The 19,591-nt window shown below is 45.8% G+C and overlaps 1 protein-coding gene and 1 long non-coding RNA gene across 2 annotated transcripts in view; one reads left to right on the forward strand and one right to left on the reverse strand.

Moving 5' to 3' along the window:
- Positions 1-8,221, reverse strand: part of LOC146351122 (uncharacterized) — a 33,309-nt gene extending 25,088 nt beyond the window's left edge. The window contains exon 1 of the long non-coding RNA XR_014789521.1: positions 8,159-8,221. This is a non-coding gene — a long non-coding RNA (uncharacterized LOC146351122). The remainder of the gene's footprint in view (positions 1-8,158) is intronic.
- ANKRD2 (ankyrin repeat domain 2) lies at positions 4,738-18,700 on the forward strand. Its single transcript, XM_084846603.1, has 9 exons — positions 4,738-4,909; positions 5,616-5,729; positions 10,783-10,926; positions 11,216-11,323; positions 16,108-16,206; positions 16,818-16,916; positions 17,257-17,355; positions 18,130-18,228; positions 18,493-18,700. The coding sequence occupies exons 1-9, from the start codon at positions 4,835-4,837 to the stop codon at positions 18,589-18,591; spliced, it is 936 nt and encodes a 311-aa protein (XP_084702729.1). The 5' UTR covers positions 4,738-4,834; the 3' UTR covers positions 18,592-18,700.
- Positions 18,701-19,591: the final 891 nt, after the last annotated feature.

The raw sequence follows: 19,591 nt of genomic DNA on the forward strand, positions 1-19,591 counted from the left end.
TCACGTGACCAGGATTACCCTAAATTATTCATTCTGTGTTGCAGGTTGCCTTGTTGTCCAAACCTGGCGCATGGTGCAGGCGTAGTAACTTTTCACCCACCCTACAACCCGTACTGCAAGTCATAGGTTTGGACAACATGGCAACTCATGACGCGGCATGGGTAATTAGGGTAATCCCAGTCACATGACCAGCATGTGTGAGGAGGGGGGAGACAACCAACACTGCGTTGTTTCCCCTGCTGATCATCCAAACCTGGCCAGAGACTCAGCAAGCCTTTGTATAATGTTCTCCACTCCAGAAAAACACAAAAAAGGGGATGGGGAAGTGACAACAGTGGGCAGGGGTGGGGGGGCTGTATCACAGATCAACTTGGCAGGAAAAAACTACTGCTTGACAGAAGTTCAAAGGTGGATATACAAGTGTACACCAATTCACTTGATGTTACATATGCTACTCTGAATGGCAATTCAGTGTGGGCTTCAACCCATTTTTGCCCAATTAGGAGCTCACATAAACTGCTAACATTTACACATGTGGGGTTGTACATACACTACTTTATACTTTCTCCAAATGTGTCCCCCCAAGGTTTTGTGTGAACCAGCATCCACTTCTAGCTATTAAGTGATAGAATTAGTTACCATCTCATTCTTGTATAGAGAAGGTGATTAGCTTATATTAAAAAAACTCATGTTCGAAATTCCAGAAGTTTAAGCTTACAAGTTACAAAAAGCTTCAGGGCTGGTTTGGTTCGGCTTGTTCTATGGTGCTCACGCAGATACCCATTTTTTTTTAAAAATGTATGTGATTTATGTAGTATGTGACCTTGCTTTCCTTGCGTAGGTGGGAACTGGGTAATGCAGGTTGGCTTGGGCTTCGAACCATTGACGTATCTCATGAAACTGGGCTGATGACAAAAAGAGCATCAATGGATTTGAGTCCCACTGTAATATGGACTAAGATATGTTTGGATACATCACCCTTTTCCTTGCCCTCCACCCTGAAATAGGAAGCCATGTTTGACTGCAGTGGCTCGTTCTGCCCTGTATCCCTATGGAAGCTGCCTTCTAAACTTGGGAGGAAGCCCAAGTCACTAGTTCTCTGAGTGGTTGTTTGGAACCAGGATTTCATTCCCATCTCTTCATACAGAAGAACACCCGAGAGCTCTCAGGAATGACCAGGGCCGGTCCCACCGTTAAGCAGAGTAAGGCCACTACCTTTTGGGTGTCATGAAAGGGCAGCAAATTGTTGGTTATTTAATTCCATATGATGATATTTTTACCCCCAGAAATGGAGAAATTTTCTTCCTCGGGTCCCAAAATGGCTTCACCAATTTAGGGTACTGTACAATTCCAAAGAAGGGCAACGTCAAAGAGTGTTCAAACTACCGCACAATTGCGCTCATTTCACATGCCAGCAAGGTGATGCTCAAAATCCTACAAGCTAGGCTTCAGCAGTATGCGAACCGAGAACTACTGGAAGTACAAGCTGGGTTTAGAAGAGGCAGAGGAACTAGAGATCAAATCGCCAACATTCGCTGCATCATGGAGAAAGCAAGAGAATTCCAGAAAAACGTCTATTTCTGCTTCATTGACTACGCTAAAGCCTTTGATTGTGTGGATCACAACAAACTGTGGCAAATTCTTAAAGTGATGGGAGTACCAGACCACCTTACCTGTCTCCTGAGAAACCTGTACGAGGGTCAAGAAGCAACAGTAAGAACCAGACATGGAACAACCGATTGGTTCAAAATTGGGAAAGGAGTACGACAAAGCTGCATATTGTCACCCTGCTTATTTAACTTATATGCAGAGTACATCATGAGAAATGCCGGGTTGGATGAATCACAGGTCGGAATTAAGATTGCTGGGAGAATTATCAACAACCTCCGATATGCAGACGATACCACCCTAATGGCAGAAAGCGAAGAGGATCTAAAGAGCCTCTTGTTGAGGGTGAAAGAGGAGAGTGCAAAAGCTGGTTTGAAACTCAACATTAAAAAAACTAAGATCATGGCATCTGGCCCTATCACTTCCTGGCATATAGAAGGGGAAGAAATGGAAGCAGTGACAGATTTTACTTTCTTGGGCTCCAAGATTACCGCAGACGGTGACTGTAGCCATGAAATTAAAAGACGCTTGCTCCTTGGGAGAAAAGCTATGGCCAACCTAGACAGCATAGTAAGAAGCAGAGACATCACCTTGCCGACAAAGGTCCGTCTAATCAAAGCTATGGTTTTCCCAGTAGTAATGTATGGCTGTGAGAGCTGGACTATAAGGAAGGCTGAGCGCCGAAGAATTGATGCTTTCGAACTGTGGTGCTGGAGAAGACTCTTACAAGTCCCCTGGACTGCAAGGAGGTCAAATCAGTCCATCCTAAAGGAAATCAACCATGAGTGCTCATTGGAAGGACAGATAATGAAGCTGAAGCTCCAATATTTTGGCCACCTAATGTGAAGAGAAAACTCCCTGGAAAAGACCCTGATGCTGGGAAAGACTGAAGGCAAAAGCAGAAGGGGACGGCAGAGGATGAGATGGCTAGATAGCATCACGGATGCAATGAATATGAACTTGAGCACGCTCCGGGAGAGAGCGCAGGACAGGAAGGCCTGGCGTGCTATGGTCCATGGGGTCACGAAGAGTCGGACACGACTGAACGACTGAACAACAACATCTTGAGTTGGGGGAGGGTGCCATTTGCTGCTCCATCTCAGGCAGCAAAACATCATTGGCCGGCCCTGAGAATAACTTAAGTAGCACTTCTGTCATGGTACAATTGGGGGCACTGAGATGGTGGGAGACAGAGAAGTATGACCATCATAGAATCATAGAATAGTAGGGTTGGAAGGGGCCTACAAGGCCATCGAGTCCAACCCCCTGCTCAATGCAGGAATCCAAGTAAGAGCATCCAAGACAGATGGCTGTCCAGCCTTGTCTTGAACCCCTCCAGTGTGGGAGAGCCCACCACCTCCCTAGGTAATTGGTTCCATTGTCGTATTGCTCTAACAGTCAGGAAGTTTTTCCTGATGTTCAGCCGGAATCTGGCTTCCTGTAACTTGAGCCCATTATTCCGTGTCCTGCACTCTGGGATGATCGAGAAGAGATCCTGGCCTTCCTCTCTGTGACAACCTTTCAAGTACTTGAAGAGCGCTATAATCTCTCCCCTCAGTCTTCTCTTCTCAAGGCTAAACATGCCCAGTTCTTTCAGTCTCTCTTCATAGGGCTTTGTTTCCAGTCCCCTGATCATCTTTGTTGCCCTCCTCTGAACCCTCTCCAGTTTGTCTGCATCCTTCTTAAAGTGTGGTGCACAGAATACTCCAGATGAGGCCTAACCAGTGCTGAGGGGAATTAGTACTTCCCGGGATTTGGAAGCTATGCTTCTATTAATGCAGCCCAAAAGAGCATTGGCCTTTTTTGCAGCCAAATCACATTGTTGGCTCATATTCAGCTTGTGATCGACAACAATTCCAAGATCCTTCTCACTTGTAGTGTTGTTGAGCCACGTATCCCCCATCTTGTAACTGTGCATTTGGTTTCTTTTTCCTAGGTGCAGCACTTGGCATTTATCCCTATTAAATGTCATTCTGTTGTTTTCTGCCCAGCGCTCCAGTCTATCCAGATCACTTTGAAATTTGTTTCTGTCTTCCAAAGTATTAGCTGTCCCGCCCAATTTTGTGTCATTTGCAAATTTGATCAGCATTCCCTGCACCTCCACCTCCATCACCATAAATAGCTCCCAGCACAACCCTTCCTAGTGTCCACTCACCTGCCCCCAGCTCACCCAGTGTTATGCAGACTGTTCTCTGCTTTGTGCCTAAGTTAGCTGCTTGGTAAGTTGTTTCCTGGCAGAGCCCAGCTGCTTGGCTGTGTGCCCATGTGAGCAGGCCCCTCCAGAGCATGTGGCACCCATAGCAATGGGCAAGCATTTTAAAAAGCAGCTAGGTAGGATATGATCGTGCTTTATTCCTCTTCCTATAGAGGCAGGGAATCTAGCCAAAGCCAAGCCATGGAGGGCTTTTAGAATAAGGTTGCCTGGTGGCCCTTAAATAAAGGAGTTGTCCTTATTTCCAAAACCTCATAGTCTTTGCAAGAGAAGCATCCCTTGTTTTCCTATTTTAATAGAACAGCTTTCCCCAACCTGGCACCCCCCAATGGCCATGCTGGCTGGGGGTGATGGGAGCTGTAGTCCAACGCATCTGGAGGGCACCAAGTTGGGGAAGGCTGGAATGGAACATAACTGATTTCCTTATTTCAGATGCTGTAGCTCCAAACATTCCTTTTTGAAATTATGAATGGCAGCACTGTAATGGCACCATCTCTTTGGAGGGGGGAGTATCAATAGGTTCGTGGAGTTTCTAGTATGACAGACAAATCTACTAGGAGTGCTGATGACTCATAGGACAGCTTTGGAGACTTGGGGGCTGGCACAGAGCCATAATTCCTGTCCCCAATCTAACCAGGAGAAGGACATCAGCCTATATGGAACTGATGGGGTTCTGCCAACATCCCAGCTCCAAAGACAGTAGAGGGGGGAAAGTTCTGTGTGCACTTCCCTATTGGGAGGAGAGGTCTGACTACAAAATGGGTCATTTTAGGAAGGTGACCTATGGGCAGTCAGGGAGAGAATGGACAGGCTGAGCTCATGACAAAAGCGTCTGTAGGGAGGAGGTGAATAGTATTTTCGCTGGGGGCAGGACATATATCGGGTCTTTATAGCAGCCACTGCAAGAGGACAAGAGCAGAACCAGCAAGTACTGTGAAAAGGTTGGAAAGATAGCTGAGTCAGGATCTGAGCAGTGATCGAGACAATTTGCAGCTCCAGGACAAGGCAGAGAAGATGGATACAGACCATGGGCTGAAATGGGCAACAGAATTGATTGAACAGAAGCTGGCTCTGGAGGAGAAGCAACAGGTGAGTCTCTAAGGCTCAAATGGGGCTAGTTTCCTGAGGCCCAGGGACTAGACTAGGCTGTACTGGATGGTCTGGATGATTACTGGAACTCCTGTGGTGGGAGACTTTGACCCATGGAGAATGATCTAATTGTTCTTGCCAACCAAAGAAAAGGGCAGCAAGTAGTTGCCTGAGGCAGCAGATTTCAGAGCAGAAGCCATTTTCTGGCCTCCAACCCCCTTTCTATGTAATTAAACATGCTGATAAAGAGGAAAGGGGAACCATATTGAATTCTTTTGTCATGCATAGAATGCTTAAGGGCAGTGCTGCTATACCTGGCTGCTTCCTCTACGTCTCAAAAAACCCCAAAACCTGGGTATAGTGGGCAGCTAAGAGCTAAGCCTCATCAGGGAACATTGGGATAATGGAAAGGGGAGAACAAACATCAAACTAGATCTTGGCCTATATTGACATGGACCGTTAATGGATCCAGTAGAGCCCGTGTGAAGTAGGCTGCACCTGCAATTTGCAGGAAAGGGCTTTTCAAGAAAATTGCTCTTGCCTAGTCTGTTTATCATTTATAACTATGGTCTGTAATTGTATCTGATTTTCAATATGTGTGGGAAGAAAAGTCACAGTTGCCTCTCCCCATATCTAAGGAAAGAAAAGGGACAGAGGCTGGGTGCTTGAGTCTTCAATAGTTTCCCATCTCATTTGTTTCACTCAGAAACGTTGCTCCTGTCCCCCTACAATGCCCCCAGAAGTGACACAGATAGACACCCCACTTCTGGAAGATGAGAAGAGTCATGGACCTATCAACAAAGGCCTTGAAGGGCTTAAGGTGAGAGTGGATGGGGCCCGCAGTGTGGCTCTTGGATCCTATTCTTTTGGACACGGTAATCTTCTCTATGGACTCAGACCCCTATTCCATTGGGCACAAGTATCCACTGAGTTTTCTTCCCTGGCATTATAAGAAATTCCGAGCAAATAACCTTTCTACTGCCCATCAAACACTGGCAGGAACAGCAGTACAAGTCAGTGTGCTATAGGGATTAGAGTGAAGGACTAGGGCAGGGGAGACGCAGATCCTTGCTGAGCTCATTGGGTGACTGTGCCAGCCACGTATTCTCAGCCTAATTTACCTCACAGCCCTGTTGTGAGGATAAGATGGAATGGGGAGAATCATACACACCACCCAGTGGTCCTTGGAAGGAAAAGTGGGATTTAAAAAGTGATAGGTAATACAGTGGCTAAATGTCCTGTGCGTGTGGGTACACATTCTAAATTAATTCCCAAGTGTGTTTTCCCACCCTCTAGTGACCAAGATTGTAAATACTTCCACTGCTCCCTGATACTCATATAAGAGCGTTCCATGTGTGCTGACCTGAGTACAAAAACACCCTGGCTTCAGCTGCTCCAGCTGGAAAGCAGTTTTGCCTTTGGTTTTTTCTACCCCTATCTCAATTTCCTCAAATCCAGTGATTGGCACACCCACATCTGTGAGCCTTTTGATATTTGTCCCTGGAGTATCCATCTCTTTTGTTTGACCATAAGTATCCATCTCTTTTGTTTATCTCCAAAGATTTCTGTCTCCAGAGATTTAGCTCACCCAGAAATAGCTAATTTTCCTCAGATCAATATCTCTAAGAAACATACAGCACTGTTTCAGATAGCTTATTATTTTAAGGAAAAGCGTGAGGATATGAGTATAGGATGAGAATGGAAGATGGCAAAAACTGGCTATGCAGAAAGAATATATAAAATACAGTCTTAACCTGAGCTTAATGTCCAGTTCCTAAATTCTTTACATACATTACTAAAACAAAGCCTTGTGGTTCAAGAGCCATGGTTTGGATAATTTACTCACCAGTGTTCTGAACTCTAAAAGCTATTCTCACACTTCCTTTACTCACTCTTGGTGTACTGCTCTCTGCTCCCCACAACAAAAGCCTTACTCCATTCAGAATTCCTCTTAGTACAATGCCTTCCTTGGTTATCTCCTTGGATTACACCCCCCCCCCCCCGCTCCAACATCCCATGCCCCTGCTGGCTGGGGCATGCTGGGAGTTGTAGGCCTTGGGAGTTGTAGGCATGGAGGGAGTTGTTTTTCAGTCCAAACATGCATAAGATTGCTCCCTTACATACCTGCGATTATAGATACTACCACAGCATAGCCTGTACTTAGTTAGATATTATGTCGCAATCCTACCGCTGCATCATCGGACAGCCATACAAAATAAAGAGGTAGCTGCTATTCCATGCTCCCTTCCCTGGCTTCTTCTGCGTGTCCCTGTGCCTCATTCACCCCATTAAATAATTTTGGAAATCTTAACATTGAAATGTACTACTCCTAGCAATAGAAGCACATATTTTCTATGTGGTTCTATTGCCAGTATGGTATAGCGGTGAGAGTGTTGGACTAGGAGCTGGGAGATCCGGGTTCTAGTCCCCACTCAGCCATGGAAGCTCACTGGGTGACTTTGGGCCAGTCACAGACTCTCAGCCCAACCTACCTCACAGGGTTGTTGTTGTGAGGATGAAATGGAGAGGAGGAGGATAATGTGAGCCGCCTTGGATTCCTCGCAAAAGGAAAAAGGCGGGATATAAATGCAATAATAAATAAATAAAATTTACAAGCACAAATCTATGTCTCATCCCTATAGAACTTGCAACCCATCAAACTGAAATCGGGCCACCAGCCATATATTGTGGCCTGCCAGGTATTTGATACCCCCACCTCCTTTTTGCACTCTTCTACAAGACAGGCAGCAAAACCATATTTATGGAGACCCTGGTGGATTGTCATTCCAGACTGTGGGCTGCATGCAGCCTTGTCCATTTCAAGCTAATTTGTATGTTTTTTATTGTGGTACTAAAAACAACAACAACAACAACACAATAATATAGTACACCAGTATATAATGGTTAAGTTGTTTGATTCAATACTAGAGCAGAAAAAATAATGTTCTAATAGCCAAATAGTGGTATATGTTGCCTGAAGGAAAGGACGTTTTGCTGCCATGACACGGTAGACACACACACCCCGCCAGCCGCTCCAATTTCATGTACAGAAGTTCACCACACTGGCTGTTGAAACTAACTCCAACACTGGTGATGGGGCAGTGTCCTCAACTGCATCTAAGGGCAGCAGGTTGGAGCTCCTAAGCATACGCAGCTCTGTTCTCCAACACCTCATTGCTCCCACCCACACAGGTCCTTTTTAAAACACCGAGGGCATCTCTACATTAAAGAAAAAACCCATACCCTTACCAGGCTTTCTTCTTCTGGAGTCTTTCTGCATTCACTACAGGCTCCTTTAGACGGCAGCCACGTAAGTTGTAATTGAAAATGTCCCCTCTTGGCAATGCTCCATAAGGTTCGATGAAACTGCGCCATCTAGTGGCTGCATTGTACTACAACACTGACTTCACACCCTGGGGATATCGCATGATATCCTGCAATAATTTTAAATAGTGCATTATCGCTGATCTTTTTAAAAGCGAGATTACTCAGGGAAGGCGCGGGAGATGTCCTGGAGGCTGACAACATTGTGACATGATAGAGGTCTACAAAGTTATGCATGGTGTGGAGAATGTGGATAGGGAGACATTTTCCCCCCTCTCTCAAAATACTAGAACCCAGGGTCATCCTATGAAGCTGATTGATGGGAGTGATTTATTCAGGACTGATAAAAGGAAGAGAGCTTCGGCTATTGGGTGGCATATAAATAAATAAACAACTTCTTCACACAGCGCATAGTTAAACTATGGAATTCGCTACCACAGGATGTAGTGATGGCCACCAATGTGGATAGCTTTAAAAGGGAGCTGGACAAATTCCTGGAGGAAAAGGCCATCAATGGCTACTAGTCTTGATGGCTATGTGCTACCTCCAGTACCAGAGGCAGTGAGCCTACGTACACCAGTTGCTGGGGAACATGGGTGGGAGGGTGCTGTTGTGCTCATGCCCTGCTTGAGTGTTCCCATCCAACAGCTGGTTGGCCACTGTGTGAACAGAATGCTGGACTAGATGGACCCTTGGTCTGATCCAGCAGGGCTCTAATTATGTTCTTATCGTGTAAAGGACCCACAAACTTCCGTGAGTGGCCAATCATGAGCGTGCAATAAATCGCTTATGTGGAGAAGCCCTGAGAGGCCCAGGCCCCTCAAATGGAGGGCACTCTTGTAGGTCTCTATGAACATGCTGGTGCTTGTAGGCACTGCACTGAGGACCCCATAGGATATGTCTGACTATGGTTGGGTTGGGCTGCTGGTATTAGCACTGCCTGTAGCTGCAACCATCTTGCTCATGCTGTCATAACAAAAGGACATTACCACCAATAGTTGGTTTTGTGATTTTTTTCCCCATTAGGTTTATGGAGCTCAAGTTAGTGGGATTCTGAAAGAAAAGCACTGGCAACAATGCAACAATGCAGCAATGTCAATGTTGATGTCGGCCCCTCCATACTTACTTTATTTTATTTATTTAATAGATTTATATACCGCTGAACATATTTCAGAATATCTCGAAGCGGTTCACAAAATACATTATAATATACATTAAAATACATAAAGCTGCTAAAATATTAACATAAAACATTAATAAAATATTAAAATCAATTAAAATCAATTAAAGCAGCACAGGAGGTACAAACAAACAGACTGGGGAGTACATTCACTCAGGGAAGGCCTGGGCAAAGAAATGGGCCTTTAATTGGTGCCTAAAACATTGTACAATTGGCGCCTCCTGAATACCAGGGTGGGAGGGCTCACATATGAGGCCTGGGGCAATTGCCCCCCCTTAAAAAGGCCCTGCACCCCCATTGGCATCAGCCATCTGAGGTAGCTGCCTCATTCTGCCTAATGGTAGGACTGGCCCTAGCAATAGCTCATTTCACAATGAGAGGGCTGGAGATCAAGCTTGTCTGGAAACCCTGCTCTCTAATTCCAGAGGGTGGAGACAGGTAGGCTATTTCTATTGAGTGGCATGAGAAACACACTCTGCATATGCTCAGATACTCCTCTCATTTTCTGTCTACAGGGCTTAGCCTTGGGTTTGAGAAAAACTTCAGGGCTGAGTCCAGAAGTTCCTAGGCAGATTGCTGTTGCCCTCCAGATTAAATTAAACCTCGCCCCTCCAGCCTCATTCCTCATCCGAGAAGGATATCTTGCTTGGAACAGATAACACTGTGTGCCTCTCTAGGGTCTTCCAAACAGGCATGCAAAAGAAGTTGCTCTCTGAGTGAAAGGAGAGAAGCCAGACTGAAACAGCAGGAATCCACATTCTTATTGATGTGCCAATTTTAATGTGGGGAGTGAACAAAGACAAAAATAAACCCTTTGATCAGCAAGTCCTTGGTCACAACTGGTAAAGAAGTGAGAAGATTTACTGTTAAGGAGGCAGTGGGGAGAACGAGAAAAATGCAATTTTAATGGCCACTGTATTATTTTACATACATTTAAACCTGAATGTAATACCAGTGTGTACTTTTTGCATTTTGTTTCCCTCTGACTTCACTGCTTACATTTTCTCTCTCTCTACACCCATGTCAACTCTTTGTGCTAGGGAGTAAGCAACCTGGTGCCCTCCATATGCTTTTGACTACAAATCCCATAATCCCTGGCCATTGGCCATGCTGGCTGGTGCTAATGGGAATTGTAGTCCAAAACATCTGGAGGGTGCCAGGTTGCCTACCCTTGAAGTCTACACCTGCCAATCTAAGACTTCGTGCATCTGCTGAAGTGAACTCTAGACTATGAAAGTTTCTGCCACAATAAACCTGTTTTTAAGGTGCTACAAGAGTCTTTGTTGTTTTGGCTGCAACAGACTAACACGGCTACTCCTCTGAAAATTATAAGCAAGAGAGTTCTGTATAAATCTCTCTCCCTCTACAGGGACAAGAAAGAGTGCGGAAGAGTTCTGTGGACCTAAGGCGGGAGATCATTGAAGTTGGTGGCACCCAATACCTCTTTGAGCTACGCAAAAAACCCAAAAAGAAGAAGGAGGCGAAGAAACCAGAGCCTGAGCCAGAGGAAATTGTATGGGAAACTCCTAAAAAGGGGCAGGGGAAGGGGGAAAGGGAATACTGGAGAAGCAGCCAGTAGAGATTCACCTGGGGTGCACTTTGGGAAGCAGAAGCAAGATGGCGTAGAAGCAGTGCCTTCTCAGAGGTTGGAAGCCTCTCTAAATTTATACCCCATCTCATGCAAGAGATTCCCTGCTTGCATGGGGATCAGCAGTGGCTATGCCTTCCTCAGTTTTTGAGACGCCTTTCCTATAAAATGGTACGAAAGCAATACCCACTAAAACATCAGTTGTTCCCTACAGACAGGCCCCGTGGTTGAAGAGGACTTCTTGAAAGCTGCCGTGCAGGGCAAGGTGCATGTGGTGGACAAGTTCCTGGCAGATGGGGGCTCCCCGGATACCTGTGATGAGGTAACGCAAAGGGAGCAGCGTTTGTTCCCCACAAGCTTTCCCATGGCTTGTGTTCCCCTTTCCATGCAGCTATGTTTTTGAATGCTGCTTCACTGGGCAGGGGGATGGAGATCTCCACACTTGGGAAAGTGCTTATGTTGGAGAGCAATGTAGATTTGGGGAGGTGAGGGGATTCTAAGCATTCAAAGAGCAAAGGCCTGAGTAGTGGCCAGTGCTGCTTCTGTTAGTGCAAGCATGCTCTCTTATGTAAATCACTCTTTGAAACGGAGGGCATTGGACACGGTCCATTTTTAAATAATTCTAGAGCAGCCTTCCTCAACCTGGTGTTGTCCAGATGTTTTGGACAACAACTCCCAGCATTTCTGACCATTGGCCACACTGGCTGGGACTGATGGGGCTCCAAAACATCTGGAGGCCACCAGGTTGGGAAAGGCTGCTCTAGACAACTCCAGTGAGAAATAAGGCTTTTGTTTACTATAAAGCCACATGAGACATTGGGATGGGCTACCTGGAAATGGGGAAAGCAGCATTTTTTTTCTCTCTGGAAAGAGATCATAGAATCATAGAATAGTAGGGTTGGAAGGGGCCTACAAGGCCATCGAGGCCAACCCCCTGCTCGATGCAGGAATCCAAGTTAGAGCATCCCTGACAGATGGCTGTCCAGCCTTGTCTTGAATGCCTCCAGTGTGGGAGAGCCCACCACCTCCCCAGGTAATTGGTTCCATTGTCGTATTGCTCTAACAGTCAGGAAGTTTTTCCTGATGTTCAGCTGGAATCTGGCTTCCTGTAACTTGAGCCCATTCTTCCGTGTCCTGCACTCTGGGATGATCGAGAAGAGCTCCTGGCCTTCCTCTCTGTGACAACCTTTCAAGTACTTGAAGAGCGCTATCATCTCTCCCCTCAGTCTTCTCTTCTCAAGGCTAAACATGCCCAGTTCTTTCAGTCTCTCTTCATAGGGCTTTGTTTCCATTCCCCTGATCATCTTTGTTGCCCTCCTCTGAACCCTCTCCAGTTTGTCTGCATCCTTCTTAAAGTGTGGTGCACAGAACTGGATACAGTACTCCAGATGAGGCCTAACCAGTGCTGAGTAGAGGGGAACTAGTACTTCCCGGGATTTGGAAGCTATGCTTCTATTAATGCAGCCCAAAAGAGCATTGGCCTTTTTTGCAGCCACATCACATTGTTGGCTCATATTCAGCTTGTGATCGACAACAATTCCAAGATCCTTCTCGCTTGTAGTGTTGTTGAGCCACGTATCCCCCATCTTGTAACTGTGCATTTGGTTTCTTTTTCCTAGGTGCAGCACTTGGCATTTATCCCTATTAAATGTCATTCTGTTGTTTTCTGCCCAGCGCTCCAGTCTATCCAGATCACTTTAAAATTTGTTTCTGTCTTCCAAAGTATTAGCTATCCCGCCCAATTAGGTGTCATCTGCAAATTTGATCAGCATTCCCTGCACCTCCTCCTCCAAGTCATTCATAAAAATGTTGAAGAGCACTGGGCCCAGGACTGAGCCCTGCGGTACCCCACTCGTTACCTCTCCCCAGTTTGAGAAAGTCCCATTGATAAGCACTCTTTGAGTCCGATTCTGTAGCCAACTGTGGATCCACCGGATCGTTGTTTGATCTCGCCCACTTTGAGCTAGTTTGCTCATCAGGATATCATGGGGCACTTTGTTGAAAGCTTTGCTGAAGTCGAGGTATATGATGTCCACAGCATTCCCACAGTCCACAGGGGAGGTTACTTGATCAAAAAATGAGATCAGATTCGTCTGGCAGGACTTGTTCTTGACAAATCCATGTTGGCTTCGAGTAATCACGGCATTGTTTTCAAGGTGCTTCCAGATGGATTACTTTATCATCTGCTCCAGAATTTTCCCAGGGATTGATGTCAGACTGACTGGTGTGTAGTTCCCAGGTTCCTCCTTTTTACCCTTTTTGAAGATAGGGACAACATTCGCCCTCCTCCAGTCATCCGGCACTTCATCCGTCCTCCATGATTTCTCAAAGAGAATAGACAGCGGTTCTGAGAGTTCTTCTGCCAGTTCCTTTATTACTCTAGGGTGCAGTTCATCTGGCCCTGGAGATTTGAACTCATTCAAAGTAATTAGGTGTTCCCTGACCATATGCCTATCGATCTCAAGCTGCAATCCTGCCCCTTCAGCCTGTACTTCGCCTTTGCCAGGGGGATCATAGACCCTCTTTTGGGAGAAGACTGAGCCAAAGTAGGAATTGAGCACCTCTGCCTTTTCTTTGTCATCTGTTATCATTTTGCCATCCTTATTTAATAGCTGAAGAACCATTTCTTTCCTCTGCCTTTTACTATGTATGTAGCTGAAGAAAGCCTTTTTGTTGTTTTTAGCATCCCTCGCTAACCTCAGCTAGTTCTCAGCTTTAGCCTTCCTGATGCCATCCCTGCAATTCTGTGCTACCTGCCTGCACTCTTCCTTTGTTACTTGGCCTTCTTTCCACTTCCTATATGTGTCCTTTTTTGTTTTCAGGTCATCTCTAAGCTTTTTGTGAAGCCACATTGTTGGAATTGTTTGTAACTGTGCCTTGAGAATTTCCTTTTTTAAAAGCTCCCACCCATCTTGGACTCCTTTTCTCGTTAGAGTCGCTTGCCATGGGACCTTACTGATCATTGTTCGGAGTTTATTAAAATCAGCTTTCCTAAAATCCAGGGTACGCGTTTGACTACACTCGGTTTATGCTTCCCTTAGAACCAAGAACTCAAGTACAACATGGTCGCTTTCCCCCAGAGTTCCTGTAACTGCTACTTAATCCACTAAGTCATCTCTGTTGGTTAGGATCAAGTCAAGGATAGCCGATCCTCTAGTTCCTTCCTCTACTTTCTGTAGGAGGAAGTTATGCGCCGCACAAGTCAGGAATTTCCTGGAGGGGCCATGTTTTGCAGAATTTGTCTCCCAACAAATATTGGGCAAATTGAAGTCCCCCATTACTACTACATCATGCTTCCTTGAAACATTGGCTATATGCTTTTCAAAAGTTTCATCCTTGTCTTCTCCTTGATCGGGTGGCTGGTAGTAGACTCCCACCATCAGGTTCCTTTTATTCTTTGCTCCATTTATTTTGATCCAGATGCACTTGATGGGGCTACCAAGCTCCTCCTCCTGTATTTCTGTGCAGAGATATGTATTTTTCACATACAGTGCAACCCCACCTCCCTTTCTGTTCCTCCTGTTCTTTTTGAACAAGTTATATCCTTCAGTTGCTGTATTCCAGTCATGAGAGTCATCCCACCAAGTCTCAATTATACCTATCAAGTCATAATTTCCCTCCTGTATTAAGAGTTCAAGTTTGTTCTGTTTGTTTCCCATACTCTGGGCATTAGTATATAGACATCGAAGACCATGTGCTTCATAGTCTGGCTTTCTTCCTACATGTGTCTGAAGACTATTTTTGGGCGCTATCAGAGCTGTTCTCTCCGTTGCAGTGCATGCGCCTACATCCATTGTTACGCCCAACATTACATCTCCCTTCCCCGTAGGATTCAGTTTAAAGCCCTCATGATGAAGTTCCTCATGCTGTGGCCAAACACATTCTTCCCATCCTTTGTGAGGTGCAACCCGTCCCTTGCCAACAGCCCATCTTCCAGGAAGTATAGCCCGTGGGCCCAGAATCCAAATCTCTCTCATCGGCACCACCTTCGTAGCCAGTCATTCACCTGGAGTATTTTTCATTCCCTTTCTATCCCTCTTCTAACTACTGGAAGTATGGATGAGAAAACTATCAGGATGCTTTAGCAAAACACAAAGAAAGAAATACAGATAAGAGGGCCTGGTGGATGGCTTCTTGGAACACCTCTGGAGAGAAATCTGTGAATGCTTAATCATACCCAGTTCAAGAATGAGGGTAACTGGAAAACTGCACTGGACCCAGTTGTTCTTGGGCACAGCCCAGTGAAGCCTGCAAGAGGGTGGGGGTGGGGACATCCTCAATAGATATGTTCAGTGGAGGTTGGTGGCTCTGATTTTGATGGATCTGTGAATCCATTCTGGGCTTCAGTCAGAACTCTAAAGGAGCTATCCAAGGTTCTGACCCCAACCCCCAAAATGGGTTCAGCACCTTGGATAGATCCTTCAGAGTTCTGGCTGATTTTGACTGAAATCCAGAATGGATCCATAGCCTCAGCAAAATTAGAGCTAACAACCTCCACTGGATATATTTGAAATTAAAGAAATGCAGAAATTTGGTTTAGATAAGCATATGGAATGTTAATAATTGTTGGGTTGGTCATGGCCAGGTAAGGGAAGCCTGGGGTTAGCAAGGATTTGAAAAAGAGGGGAGACCCGGTATAATAGAGATTCAGGGCTTTTTCACATGGGGCTTTTATCCTGCTCTTGAGATTGGTTACTTACAGAAGTTTGCAGGTCCTTTACATGATGTCGCCAACCTCCAGCACCTCTCCCATGCTTTCCGACCATTTATGTGGTTTTATTTCAAATGGAGATATAATGAGGTAATAAAAAAATGCAAATTGAATTTGTTTGTGTAAAAAGGGAGTTGTGCTATAACAGCAGCACCATCCAGTGGCTGTATAATGAAACATATAGAATCTGCAGATAAAGGCAACCCCTGAAAAAAGAGGAAGTGTGTGCAAAGGAGCCGATCTTACTCCCACAAAGAATCCAGAAGCAAAAGCCCCAGTAAAGTTGTGGAATAAAAAGCCCGGTGTTGAGAAGCTCTCAGCCATACTTTGTTACAGCGTTTTCCCTCTTTTGCCGCCAATTCTTTGCTGAAGACTTAATCCTGTTCCTCACTTAGTTCCGCAGGACAGCTTTGCACCGTGCCTCACTTGAGGGGTACACAGAAATTGCAGAGAAACTTTTGGCCCGAGGTGCCACTATTGACTTCAGAGATCGGGTAAACTACCCCTCGTTGCATGTCCCTATATCTCTGCCTACTCTTGTCTCCACTTTCCTCTCTATGGTGCAGGGGAAGTATTTCTGGCAGGGGTGGGGAACAATTTTCATCCTGAGGGCCGAATTCCATTTTGGAGAAGCTCTTGGAGGCTGCATTCCAGTGGTGGGTGGGGCCAAAAATACAAAAAAGAAAAAGGCACAGCATACTTTAGCTGGAAGCTCTGACTGCCAGTACCTAAGCCTTAGGAGAAGCATCTCAACCTTTCAGAATGGGGGGAAAACTGCACAAATGCCAGGAAACCACCACATGATTGGTGGTTGGGGGAAAGGGGAGGGGGCCGGGGAGGGGGAGGGGCCATCTGGGGAACCCTGGAAAGCCAGGTTCGTCCCCCAGGAGAGCTGAATTTGGCCCCAGGGCCTGAGGTTCCCCAATCCTGATTTATAGTGCACTCGTGATAAAAAATGGGGTTTGGACCTTTCTGACAATTTCTGTGAAGCTGGGAGATGCAGTTGCATGGAACTGAAAAGGGGGACCTCAAAGAAGGATGAGGATGCACATAAGTGCATGGAGAGGTTCTCCTCTCCTGATGAATGCGTGATGTTTGCTGACAGCTGGACTCCACAGCCATGCATTGGGCCTGCCGTGGTGGACAGCTGGACGTGGTGAAGCTGTTGCAGGAGAAAGGAGCCAATCTCAATGTCAAGGACAAGGTGAGCTGAGGGGTGGGGATTCCAGGATTTGGTTCATGGTGGGAGACCAGCATTGTGGGAGAAACTGGGACAGATGAGTAACAGAGGAGGAAGGTGGGTGAGTTGGAGGTTGAAAGGGTTTGGTGTGGGAGGAGTGGGAAGAAGAAGATTTTAGAGGACTGGAAGATACTGTGGCTGTGCCAGGGTAACTGGAAAATAAGGTGTATTGTTCTGGAACTATAATAGTTCCTGCCAAGAGCCGGTGCACGATGAGAGGAGTGGAACTAATGTGAAATTGCGTTTCTTCTTCTTTCTCTCTCTCCCATATCTTTACATTCACTCACTGCTGTATCAAACTCAGCTTCTCAGCACTCCTCTTCATGTGGCCACCCGCACCGGCATGGCTGACATTGTGGAGCATCTGATAAACAGTGGGGTGGATGTCAATTCCCGCGACCGGGTAAGAGATGCCTTTTATGGTGATGTGTCTATTTATTGAAACATACAGCTCAACTCACTTCAGTGACTTGAGGTGGGTGACAGCAATTGTACACATGCACAGGACTGTGTAAGAATCATGATGCCCTGAGCAACTTGGAGGAAGGGTGGAATATACATGTAATACATAATATGCAGACAGATGAGACACTATCCAGAAAGAGAGGCAAAAGAAGCAAAATGAAGGGAACGATAAATCTGAAAAAGCTGGTATAATAGTTTTAAAAGCTTTACCATCTCTTATGAACTTCAGTTCCTAGTCCTAATGTATTTCCTTTCTCTTTTCAATGAGACACTGAGTTATCCTCTATCCCAGCAGTTTCCATACCTCCCTAGTAATTTCCAGCCAGGGATACACGAAATGAGATATCCCCCATGTACATTCCCTAACCCCTGGAGCTAGTACCTTCCACCCATAGTGCTGGAAAAACTGCCATCTCCCTAGCACTATCAGGCAGAAAGACTCTTTTCAGCTGGCCTGATTCAACCATTGGTGGCATTTGCTAATGCCCTCTCCCTTTAGCTGACCAGCTAGTCTCTGCCAACAAGGCTATATTCAATATACCCAGACTTGTATTTTTTTTCAAGGCACTTGAGAGATCTGAACTTGCTTGTGCTTACCTGGCTGCTAGAGCTTCTCCTATCTTATATCAACACAATGAGCACAAGCTTGGTTTTGGTGGCTGCTGTCTGTCTTTTTGCACCACACATAGTGGTGCTCCCATATCTGTTGCAGGAGGGAGAGAGTGCCCTGCATGACGCTGTGCGCCTCAGTCGCTACAAGATCATCAAGATGTTGATTCTGCATGGGGCAGATATGATGGCCAAAAACCTGGTGAGTGTTGCCCCCTTGTGGCCCACATGCTGGATAACACCTGCAAGTTATTGTGGAATTTTAATTTGGCTTGAGGGATCAGAAGAAGCATTGTTTCACTTCCAGACGCTGCCTAGTTGGCATTTCAGAATTACAATGACCCTGTGTGCAGGTGCTGAGAAGATGGAAGTCTCCCATGTCACTTTGTGTGGTTTGTTTGTTAGAAACTGCGATTTTATGACACAAGGAGACTGATCTTTCTTACCTGTGCCTCTCTTGCCATAGGTTGGAAAAACCCCTACAGACCTGGTGCAGTTATGGCAGGCAGACGCACGGGAAGTGCTGGAGAAGCCAGAGCCAAGCACAACAGAGATGCCAGCATGAGGCACAGATGGACAAAAGAAGGCAGATGGGACACCAAGCAAGGATGGTTCTGGACTCAGAGAGGCTGTGTCATTAAGAATCAATAAAGAAGCTAAGCAAAGGAAAAACCAATGGAAACCCATCCTCTATTTGGTGTCCTCTTTGGGTAGCCATTATGCACTTGTGACGTTAACACAGAGCTGGCAACCTGGTGCTTTCCAGATGGGACTACTGCTTCCATCAGCCTACGTGGCCAGTGGTCAGGGATTATGGGAGTTGTAGTCTAAAACATCTGGAGTGCACCAGGTTGCCTACCCCTGCTTTAACAGCTTCATGATGGGCAGAAATTCAACAGCTGGAACTTTCTTCATCACAGTATTTCTATCAGCCGTATGTGTGAAATTTCTACCTGTCGCACAGGTGTTAAAGGCACAGCAGCCTTGCCAGATAAACAAGTGCTAATCTTATATCCGCTGGGTCAAACTGAGTTGAGAGCCATTGGCAATCAGATTGCTGCATGAGAGCAAATTCGCCTAAAATGTGCTATGATTCCAAACTGTCTGCACTGCACTGGGACAGTATTTGTAGGAGCAAAGATTCAAGGAATCACCTAGGCTCACAGCTTGCGAAAGAGCAAACTTCATGACCTCAGAGTAGGTCTGGTTTGAGCTTCCACAACATTGATGAGATCAGCAATTCAGTGATTGGAGATGGGCTCTGGCTGCAAAGGAAAGAAAGGGTGAGAGAACCAACTGAGCATGGCAGGCTCCTGTAAAAGGCTGAATACAGTTCTTTGCAGAGCCCTTAACTGGCTATGCTCAGAACCTCCTTCATGTGTAGCAACTCCCCACAATCATAGATGGCAATCATTAATCTGCCCACTAACCCTTTTCCCCAAGCTGTATAAGGGAAAACTTTGTATCCTTTAGGAAAGACTATACTCTGGCATATATGCACTCCCCAATATGCATAAGGCACATTCACTACCAACTTGTGAAAGATCTAGGTGAGCAGGGCAACA

Source organism: Heloderma suspectum, chromosome 3 (assembly GCF_057233095.1).
Source record: "Heloderma suspectum isolate Gila_16-S chromosome 3, 16-S_ref, whole genome shotgun sequence".
Taxonomy (NCBI): Eukaryota; Metazoa; Chordata; class Lepidosauria; order Squamata; family Helodermatidae; genus Heloderma; species Heloderma suspectum.